This window comes from Ictalurus punctatus, chromosome 10 (assembly GCF_001660625.3).
Source record: "Ictalurus punctatus breed USDA103 chromosome 10, Coco_2.0, whole genome shotgun sequence".
Lineage (NCBI taxonomy): Eukaryota > Metazoa > Chordata > Actinopteri > Siluriformes > Ictaluridae > Ictalurus > Ictalurus punctatus.
Window position 1 is genome coordinate 24,537,990 of NC_030425.2, and position 11,345 is coordinate 24,549,334.

At 37.7% G+C, this 11,345-nt stretch overlaps 1 protein-coding gene across 1 annotated transcript; it reads right to left on the reverse strand.

Annotated features, from left to right (window-relative positions):
* Positions 1-1,056: 1,056 nt before the first annotated feature.
* Positions 1,057-10,038, reverse strand: dhcr7 (7-dehydrocholesterol reductase). The gene is made up of 8 exons (XM_017478833.3): positions 9,938-10,038; positions 8,169-8,281; positions 7,652-7,874; positions 6,127-6,217; positions 4,870-5,083; positions 4,595-4,799; positions 3,211-3,342; positions 1,057-2,049 (listed from the first exon to the last, which is right to left on the reverse strand). Exons 2-8 carry the CDS (start codon positions 8,273-8,275, stop codon positions 1,585-1,587), a joined length of 1,437 nt encoding a protein of 478 aa, XP_017334322.1. The 5' UTR covers positions 8,276-8,281; positions 9,938-10,038; the 3' UTR covers positions 1,057-1,584.
* Between the last annotated feature and the right edge of the window lie 1,307 nt (positions 10,039-11,345).

Sequence of the window (11,345 nt, forward strand, 5' to 3'; positions counted from 1 at the left end):
CAGTGTTGATTTACGATCCAATCGGTCATGCAGTGTAGCAAGCCCACACGTGTTTATTTATAAGAAGAGTGATGGGAGGAGGGTGTATGTATGAATGTATGTATGGATGTATGTGCGTGAGTGTGTATTTATGTGTAAAGTGGGAGTCATGCTTCACGGTGTGTTGTCAGCGTGTGCCTAAGTGCAGAGACGGAGGTGTATTTGGTGAGCACGTGGGGTTCTGAAACTGAACTACGTTCTGGGAAATTTTCGTTGTTTTTATTGAATTGAAATGAGTAAATTTGCATCATGTTTTAAAGATCAGGGCTTTTGTTGTTGTTGTTGTTGTTGTTGTTTTGCCGGCTCTTTTATATATGCAATAACATATGATCAACACATACAAGATGACCTTCTTGTATCTCTTCCTGGCCAGACTTAAGTGACAAGTGGAGTTTGTAACATTTTAAACGGAGGACCCTTCTGCCACCTGCTGGAAATATCTATACACCCAAGCCTTTCTAATCAGTACTGAAATCAGTAAAGGACAGACTGTACAGTAGGAAGGAAGGAAACATTCTGAGTTTTGAGTTTAGGGAATTCATGTGAGCATTCAAGTTATGATACATAATATATAAGGAATAAAGCACTCAGGAGATGCTGTTATAGGAATATAATCAATGACATAGTGATGTGGTGTGGAGTTATACTTTTGCACCGCAAAGTTGAGTATTTTCCAGTCTAATCACATCTCATAGTGCATTATGTCTCTCATACCACAGCAATCTGCCAACGTGTACTTTTTCTCTGTTTCTAGTTACATTTAAGTTTGTGGAATATCCATGAAACAGGTTAGTTCAGTTAAAGTAGCTATAAAAAGTTGTTCCCCCTCACTAGCTTCTCTTTTTACGCAACCCCCCCCAAAAAAAAAAAAAACCCCAAAAAAACCCACCTGTCATTTTCCTGACAAACCAAAAAGTCACGTATTATTATTTTTCCACAGTGGAATGCAGTTTAGGTTTAACCACTGGATGTGCTATCACAAAAAAAAAACCCCAAAAACAACAACCCTAAGTCAGGTCAATTTGTAATATGCAAATTAGCACATATTTAATGAGCAATTCCCATTTGCAAAAATTGTAATATGAGAAACTCATCAACAGACATCATTTTAATCTCTGCATCTTAAAAACTGTTCTTGCTGAAAGTGTTTTTATAAAAGAAACTCAGAGCACACAGAGCTGGATTGGGCTGTTTGGACTCCTTTTAGGGACTACTCAAGGATTCTTACGAAATTCATAGAAGTGCCTACTTTCGTACTGAATACTACGTAAGGAAACACATACATGCACACACACACATACTTTACAAACTGGTCATAAAACTATGGCAAATATGAGTCAATTTATATCACAGTTTCCTGCATGAGCTTCAAAATCTAGGTAAAAGCAAATGACATGGAACGAGGTAGACAAGTTAACCTGTACTAAATCCAGCCAAGAGCTAAAATAATTCTGATTCAAAATTAATACTGAAAAAAAAAAATGCATTCCCACACACAATTCAGTGAAGTTACGGGATGGAAGGCAGTAAATTTCTGTGCTTCTTCTAGAAGATTCCAGGCAGTAGGCGGTAAGGCACAGTGTCCGTGTAGCGTTTCCAGTCCTTGCCGTACTTGCTACTGCAGCGGTGCTCATCACGGATACAGCGGTGCAGCAGCAGGATGGTCATGTAGACGATGTAGAAATAGGGCAGCAGGTGCCCGCTGCTGCATGCCATGCAGTACGCCAGCGCACCCAGCAGGTCTCCTGTGTAGTTAAGGTGACGTGCGGCGCCCCAGAAGCCTGACGTGAGCAGCTTGCTCTTATGAATACCGCCGTCAGCTGAACGATACGAGCACTCGATGAAGGTTGGCTTGCGGCCCCAGATGTTGCACTGACCCTGCGTGCGCCGGAACAAGTCCTTCTGATGGTTGGCCGAGCGGAAGATGTAGTAGCCCACCAGGCCGAGGACGAGGACGGCCCAGGCGTATGGCGTGGAGAGCTGGACTGGGTTGTAGACCAGGTACAGGCCCTGAAGCAGAACATCAAGAGAGAAAAGTCAGGGAAACTCAATATTACTTAAACATGAAGCTTAATCTTCCATTCTGCTTACTTATTTAACCATGGATCACCCAGTAGACACATTTTAAAATGCCTAGTAGCTCCATCTCACTTATTAGTAATAATTAAGATGAATAATAATAATACATAACATATAATTGGGCCTGATACCAGGTGTGTGTGAATAGGTAAGAGTGGAAACGTGTGGCGGCCTTGGAAAACCTGGTGAGATTATATATATATATATATAATATATAATATGTGTGTGTGTGTGTGTATATATATGTATGTGTGTGTGTGTGATATCTATAAACCTATATAAACAGACTTTCCTGCCCTGAAATGTGTTTCCCTTCTGCATGTATATCAACCAGAAGTAAAGTCGGAAAAGAAAAAAATAAATAAATAAAAGCAGAAAGGGAGAACACTGCATTTAAAGATTTTTTCTCGACGAGCTTCAGACGTTTTGAAAGCCGGTATCTGATTACAAACTCAATTTATTAGGCTTCTGTCGTTCTCGTGTGAGGAATTTGCACTTAGCTAGCAAGGTTTTAGACACCTTTAGGCAGACTGAGTGTTTTTACTGTTGTCAGTGTTTGTTAAACTGGCTCCTTACACAAGGTGATCTTTCCAGGAAGACAGCTTAAGCAATTAAAAAGTATAAGCGTTAAAGGTAAAAGTAAAAACATGTTCACTCATTTACTGTTGTCCTAAAAGTATACATATACCCGATTTGGTCTAAAACCTGAATTTTCATCACCAAGCACATACAGTTTTATGTAAAAAAAACAAAAAAAACAAACAACATAAAACTTTTATATGCTTTATACAGATACTAATGATAAAATTTCTTTTGTATTTAAGATACCTTAGAAAAAAAACTTTGTCACTTTGTCTGAGGGTTCTATTTATATTGTTCTGGTCCAGAAATTAGTCCCGCCCCCAGACGAACCAGAACTACTCAACTCTAACCCACGAGGGGGTGGAGTCAGTTAGAGAACAAGAAAGCTTGACAATGTTCTGCAACTGCAAGATTGTAGCAGAGGCCCTGTTATTATTTATTAATTTATTTAACCCGTGAGCGTACATTAAGGCTTGTGTATTTGTGTAGAGGTGTGTATCATTAACATACCTGTAGTGTGTAAAGGAAAGGCAGCCAGACGCAGTCGCCCCAGCCCAGGTACCAACCAAAGTGATCGTGGCAGATATCAATCGTTTTCAAATACCAGGCTTCGTTCCAGAAAAAGTCTAATACGTAGATGGCCTGAGTGCAGAAGAGTGATTTATAAGACACAGGAAAAAAAATATTATACAGAGTTTTCTGACAGGGCTGAGCAGCATTCATTCAGACAGTGATATAACCATTAAAGGAATAGTCCAGCCTTTGTCAAGTGGGCTGGACTGAAAAATCAGTTTAGTAGACCAATAACTCCTACTAAACGCCTGTGTTCATTTATCAAGATTTATCTTAAAGGCACATTCTTAACATGCAAATTGAACATACAGTACGTCATCTACAAAATGGATCAACATATTGCAATTCAATAACAAAAAAAATTCCAATTATATCAAATGAAATATACAGAAGCTTACATAAGTATTCACAACCCTTCAACATTTCCACATTTTGTAGTGTTACAACCTGGCAACCTACACGACATAGCCCATAATGTAATATTGATATCATCTTAAAAGTTGCAATTGCATAAGTATTCACCCCAGTTGCTATGAAACCCCTGAACTCTAGTTCTTTGGGAAAGAGACATATTTACAAAGATAAATTTGTAACTCGGTATCAGTAGCGAGACTTTTTGTGGCCATTTCAATTTTGCCTCCTAGGGGAATAACTGAGACTAGTTATTATTTATATATATATATATATATATATATATATATATATATATATATATATATATATATATATAAAATAATTTAATTCACTAACAGTATACAAAATGATATGAATACGGAACATGAAACATGTGGGTCCATGGGCCATATGATTGACTCCCGTACTCTATATCAGTGGTTTTCAAAGTGGGGGCTGCGGCCCCCTTGGGGGCCGCCAGGGGGGCCTCAACAATTTGGTGTGAAAAATAAATACACACACACACAATCAATTCCTAATGTAATGTAAAGATGTAAGATGTAATTATTAATAAAAAAGGGGGATATATTCAGAAGTCTGTATTTTTAATGTGTTTTAAAGACATCTTGCAAAAGGGGGGCCTCGGTCAGATGTTAATGCCATCTGGGGGGCCTTGCCCTGGAAAAGTTTGGGAACCCCTGCTCTATATGATCTATATACTTCAACATTTTGGGAAAGTGTAATTAACTGTTTTAATGTATAGCTCTGCTGTGACATAAAAAAATGAAGCACCCTTAGATATTTATTAACAGTTCAACAACTGGCCTTAGACATCCATTATACATAAGTAAGTTTGGATTTTCTGTTCTTTTTTCGTTTCACGGAAAAGCATAAAAAAAATTCACCACCTAGTGGTAGAAACACTCACCTGCAGCACATTGACCAGGATCATAGAATTGGTTACATAACCATAGAGCTCCTGTTGCTTGGCAGCGTAGGACAGGTTGATCAAAGTCCAAGCGACAATCCCGGGCCGGCCATTGAAGAAGAGCTTGAAGTCGAACCACTTTCCGATGCGTGGATTGAACTCGATGCCCATCATGAAGTCGTAAAAGAAGTTTCCTGTGAATTTGCTGCACGGCACAAATCGGTCAGTCGGTAGCACGATGGAACAAGAAACAAATCAATACAATATGTTCTTACCAGTCCTCTGGGTTGGTGGGGAACGAGTAGGCCTTGATAAAAGCGAACATCGAAACAATATAGCCGAGAATGTTGGTGCACCAGAGCAGCGGGATCCAGTTGTCGAAGATGATAGTAGGAGAGAACCAGTGGAAGTGATAAGCATTGGCCACCCATAAAGCATGCGTTATAATCCAGCACTGCAGTCCGTTGATCTGATATTTATTAATCAGGCCTGAAAGAATGACAGCAGGGTGCATTTATTAAGTTTTAACTTAAAGTACAGGAGTTTTATGAGCAAGAAAACGAAGATGTGAAAGCAACCACAGTAATACCGGCTAAAGCACAGTATTATACCACAGTGATGTTCAATTCTCCACTTTGATTAGTTAAAAGGTGTTGATACGTTTTCTATCACAGCAGAAAGGACAAAAGTTCTGACTGCAAGGTTTATAGCAATGTGTTCATTCGAATATGTTATTCACAATAAACAGAATGCAAAATTTGTGCTATCACAGATATGGTGAAGAGCTGTCTTAGGAGATGTTTCTTCAGCATTTTTGGAAGGAGTCTCCAGTGTCAGTGCTTTATAACAATCAGAGATTGAGCGAGGTCCTTAACCCTCAACTGCTCAGATGGTCTGCCAAAAGCCATCAGTGTAAATAGAAATAAGAAGCTACATATTTTTTCTTACTAATTTCAAGAACAAGAAAGAGGAAAAAAAGAAAGGCTGGTGATGGAACCATTGTTTATAGCTGCTATAACATATGTCACAACAGGGACTAAGTTGTTTTGCAGATGTTCCACAACATTAAATATAACTATAGTAAGAACACAGTGTTGTTCCTTAATAAATGTTTTTTAAAATTTTAATCGTTGTCAAATTGGTGTTGTATAAGATGAATAAAACTCTTTGGAAAATAATCAACTTGTAGTCTGGTCTGAGTGGATGTCCCAGCAATCTATGCATTAATCTCATCAGTAGCTTTTTTTTAAAAAACTTATTGTTTGTGTCTTATTGGTGGTTTTCCTCGTTTTGTGTTCTAATGTGTCTGAGTTTCTTCTCAGTTTTGTCCTTGTTTAACATGTATAACATTTAATATTCCGGGCTATTCCTCACCTATCAGACACTATAGTATCTTTGCTAACGGTAATGCAGCATTATTTATGTGCTATCAACTTAAAAGTTCAGATGTTACCATAAACAATAAAACCTCCTTCCAGATCAGCTTCCTCTGCTGTACAATCACATGACACTGAGGGTGGTGAACTCTTTACCTGCTGGTGTAAGAGCTCCTTCCTGCACCCCTCCTACATAACCTGGCAGGAACTTGTGGGTAACATCTGGAATGCACATATACAGCACCACCTATTGGAGAGAGGCCGAGTGCAATAGTTAAAGAATCACTGTGGCATTATTTCCTTAACATTTTCTTCACATTTGGAACAAGCTGGTAGACACACTTTTGCGACTGGGGAAATTTCACTAGAACATCCCTTTTCCATTCAGCATAATGATAGCTCTCTGCTAAGGTGTCATGTTTTGATGAGATTTAACCCTTAAAAACCTAGTGACACATGGTGTCAAGTGTGTTGTTCATACAATGCTTCCTTGAAAAACTTCTTCCTCACTAACACTTCAATATTGTTAGATCGGCACCATGTAGCAGCAGCATTTCCCAGAATGCTCAGCCAAACAACAAACTAGTACCTCGTTCCAGTTCTTGGACTTCAAATCACGACCATCTTTTCCGGATCAGCACAATTCCCATACATAACCTGGACTTTGACTAAATCTTTGTGAAGTCACGTTACTGGGTGTTTAAATGTTACTGAGACTTTAAATTTGCTTTGTCCTAGTAATGGTGAGACGAAGCTTCATGAAACAATCAATCTTTCCAGTCGCTTGTGTTGATAAATGATGAATTTCTGGATTCTAAAAAATCCAGTTCAGCCAGCTACCATCTGCCAAAACACAGGGCAAACTGGTCAAACTGGTAGATCTCTGCCAGCATCTCAAACATGTTCTATATTGATCATTTTAGACAAGTTATTAGAAACCACTTTGCATAGATTGTCTTCCAGTTTGGAAAATCTCGGCCTGTGTTTTGGACTAGAGTCCTTGAGTGGTCAAAATAATATAGACCAATGTGTGCCATGTAAAACTGTTGTACATGACAGCACCAGTAAACAAAAAATGGCTGTTGTAAGCCAAGTTAAATAAAGGATTTTATTTATTTATTTATTTTTAATGAAAGTGTCTTTTTTTTGTAGCCGAGACATTACATTTTTAAATAATAAACGTGTGCAGAGATATCACTGTAAGATTCAAATTTACAAAAGTATTCTGTGCTTCAACTGAACAGTGACTGTGTTTGGGGCTTAGAGATTGAATATGCTTCTACGCAATCTGTTGACTCGAAACAACCCGCCAAAAATGGACCCATATTCAAAGTAATCTCTAAACGAAGAAAACAACACAAACTGAGCTTCACGTGAAAGAGCTCTGCCTCCTCGACACACGCTTGAAGCTTCACGTTCCAGCATAGCATCACTGGTCTGCCCTTTTGGACTTTTTTGCTTCATGAATAAAATAAAATTGTGCACTTGCATCCACACCCTGTGCATGCCAGGTTCACTAACAACCAGAGGTATATGCAAACCTTATGAACTCTCTCAATTGTAACATTCTTGGTGAAACCAATCATATTATTACCCTCACTGTACAAGGTAATGACTTTCTGTACAATATAATGACAATATCATATTGTCATTTTCACTGTTGTAATATGAACATTTTCACCTGGAAGGTGACCCAGGAGCCGTAGATTTTGGCGGCAGTCCATGTGAATGAAGGTGCTTGCTTCAAGATGCTTAGTGGACTGGCGTCTCCATTATAAATGTCCAGCAGGACCAAGCTGATGGAGCACTGGTACTGATCACACGCCATGATGAAGAAGAAAACGATGAATGGGGCCAGGCACAGCAGCAGAATCACTCCAGTCAATGAGAACCAATCCACCTCCCTGGTATAGTAATGGATGAAGAAAGTTAAATTCCCTGCAACAGGCAACCTATCCAGCTCATGATTAAAGTGCCAGCTTATTGTTGAGTTGTTCACTTAAAGCATGTCAGTCAGTAATCACCGTTAATTATTCAGTAAGTAATAACTACTGCGAAATTAATAACAGAAAGTATGAAGTTATGAGTTCTTTTCATTTCCACATATCTAGGTCTAACATATGAGTGAAAATGTCATTTGATAATGTAACATTTTTAGTGTTTTGTTTGTCAACTTTTACCACCTTGTATGATCTTACCATGCTCTGCCCCATTGGCCTGCCTCTGCTTTCTTCGCTTTCAACTCCACATTGGTGCCACTGGGATGAGTCTTATGGCGCTTTCGCATACCCTCTGACATACTCATGGATCTCTATCAGAGAAAAAGTGACAGAAACAAAGTGAGTCACTTGGTATACATTAGTGTTGTGTCTGATACTGATCTGACACCGAGTACTGATACTGGACTAAAATTCTGGACCAATACTGGATTTGACATAATTTTTAATCTGATTCGCTGATGTCCATTTGTTTTTATGCCATGAATGTGATTTTAATTGAGACAACACACATGATGTACATAAATACAGAACACAAACTGGTTCCCAGCCCTGGTCCTGTACATTATAGTATTTTCCCTGTTCCCATCTCACTTGATTTGACTAATCAGCTAATTAACAACCCTTCCTGTGCTGAAGTGAGTGGGTTAGAGTAAGGAAAACACTAAAATGTGCAGGTCACGGTTCTCCAACACCAGGGTTGGAAACCTGTGGCTTGATACATATCATGTTACTGTGAGGACGTCAAGACTGGATCATCCTTAATCTATACAGAGGTAAAATCTATACCACACCCAGGTGGGATTGGTATCCAAGGTCAAGGGTGCTGAATGGACTTGAGACTTAAAGATATGTTACATAAAGTGTGGTAACATCTGTAATAATGAACTTGGCCAAAGAGATTGATAAAAACTGTTATCACACATTAAGAATATAATGAGTCATGCAGGAGTACTTCTAAAGGTGCATGTAATGTCACCAATGCATTTTTATGATAAAAGTGCATTGATATTTGACAGTTGTGATAAACAAGCATGCCATCCAGGCATCTGTTGCCAACTTGACTTTTTTAAGACCCCTTTGGTGACTTTATTTCCAGTTGAATGAATTAGGATAGTGGGTTCAGTTGACTCACCATAAGTGTGTAAAACCTGTCTGAGTTTTGCCCAATGACCAATCACTAATCACCATTATTTCCCACCACTATTATTTCCCAACAACCAATCACTGATCACCATTGTTCCCAATGACCAATCACTGACCACCATTATTCCCAATGGCCAATCACTGACCACCATTATTCCTAATGACCAATCACTGTTCACCATTGTTCCCAATGTATTATATTCATATAACAGCATGGTGATCAGTGATTGGTCATTGGGCACGATGGTGATCAGTGATTGGTCCTTGGGAATAGTGGTGACCAGTGATTAGTCATTGTAAACAACAATGATCAGTGATTGGTCATTAGGAATAATCAATCACTGCTCACCGTTGTTCCCAATGACCAGTCACTGATCACCATGCTGTTATATGAATATAATACATTGGGAACAATGGTGATCAGTGATTGGTCATTAGGAATAATGTTGGTCAGTGATTGATCATTGGGAACAGTGATCAGTGATTGGTCATTAGGAATAATGGTGGTCAGTGATTGGCCATTGGGTTTGTGTTAGACCCTCCAAGTGCTATAACCGTGCACATTGTGCTATTTATTGCAACTAATTCACGCAGTGTAACAGTTTAATAAAACTGTTTTCATTATTTAGCCTTTTAACCCCATTTCGACTTATGCATCTTCCACAAACCTCTACTATAACACACCTCACTGAACTCCCATGCACCATTCTAAAAACAGGAACTCCTGTTTATTTTAAGCGGTCACTTTTAATTCACGCAGGTCATCTGCACTTTGCTTATGAATTATTACAGTATATAACATTCTATTAAACTGTATTACTTACTTATTTGTAGAGAACAAAGGAGCGTACACGTCTATCTTTCGACGATAATCTCCCCAGATGTTAATGACGTTCAGTTAAAAAAAAAGGGGAGGGGACATGTGCAAAATTCCAACTCCGCCCACACCTTGTGTATGATTTGTCGCCCAATCAGAATAAAGTAATGCAGTTATCCAGCTCTGTGATTGGACAGTGCGGTCCTGACGACATAAGCACCCGATGAGACTATAAACCGTGGAGAGCTTTGCCTGTGTTTAGAGCGCCGCACTGCGCAAAATTTACGCAGCACGTTTGATTGTGGGTTATAAGGATCATGTTCATAAGAAATAGAAGCAGGTTATGATGAATTACAGAAAATAAACCCAAAACAAATAACATATGTGGGCACGTGGTTTCTTTTCTTTCTTTTTTAAAGTGAATAATTAGCAAATTATGCATTTACTGGTTTATCATATGTCATAAGGAATGAATAATAAAACACAATATGAAAGGTTAGGCAAAACACAGAGTTTTTAATTGAAATGTTATATTCCTTCAGGTAGCAGCAGTAATTTTGGAAAAATCTATTAGTATACTATCAACCTTGTTTTAAAAAGTTTGAGTACTGCTGCTTTAACATAAGTGATAACTAGAACTAACTTGTTTTATGGATGTTCCACAGCAATACAGGTAACTCAAAATGTATGGAAAAAAAGTATGAATTAATTGGTAATTTTGTGCAAATTGTTTGACCTTAAAAAGTCCATAGAGACATGTGGATTAAAAGTACACATTTATATCTCATTCAGAAATATAATTTTGATAATTTAACCACTTATAAGACTGGAAACCACATTCAAAATTGTGAGCTTTTTTTCCTTCCAAATATCAGTTTTCAGTTTCTTTTTAAAATTATATTAAAAAATATATATTTTTAAGTAACCTTCTGTACTTCCACTATATGTAAAAATAAATAAATAAATAATACGCAATAAATTATCGAATTTGCTATTGGTTAATAAGAATATATTGTAACATTGTTTTGTGTTTATTAACAAAATAAACTCAGCGAAAATATTTTCGCAATATAATAGTTTTTTAAAAAAGACACTTTTTTGTAGAATATTTGCTGTCAAATGAAATGAAAAAAAAAAATATCACAATTACAATATTTGACATTATTTACACCCACCTGTAGTAGTTTTAATTTAATTATCTGTGACTCTTCTTGTATTGTGTGTGTGTGTGGAATAAATAATTGAGCCTATTTTCTTAGGTATATTTTAACTTTCTAATATTTCCGTCCTTCTTGATTGTATATGTCCTACTACCGTAATAATAATAACAATAATAATAAATAATAAAAAAAAGTGCATGTCCCTTTCCCCTAAAACGACACCTCTTCTGAAGTGGAATATTGGAGGTAGGGGCG

Excerpts from the sequence above, each read along its gene's own strand:
- dhcr7 (XM_017478833.3), bottom strand. The coding sequence starts at position 8,275 with ATGAGTATGTCAGAGGGTATGCGAAAGCGCCATAAGACTCATCCCAGT. Across the intron at positions 7,875-8,168 it reads GGCCAATGGGGCAGAGCATG|GGAGGTGGATTGGTTCTCAT; the intron begins GTAAGATCATAC and ends TTACTATACCAG. Across the intron at positions 6,218-7,651 it reads GCTCCTGGGTCACCTTCCAG|GTGGTGCTGTATATGTGCAT; the intron begins GTGAAAATGTTC and ends TCTCTCCAATAG.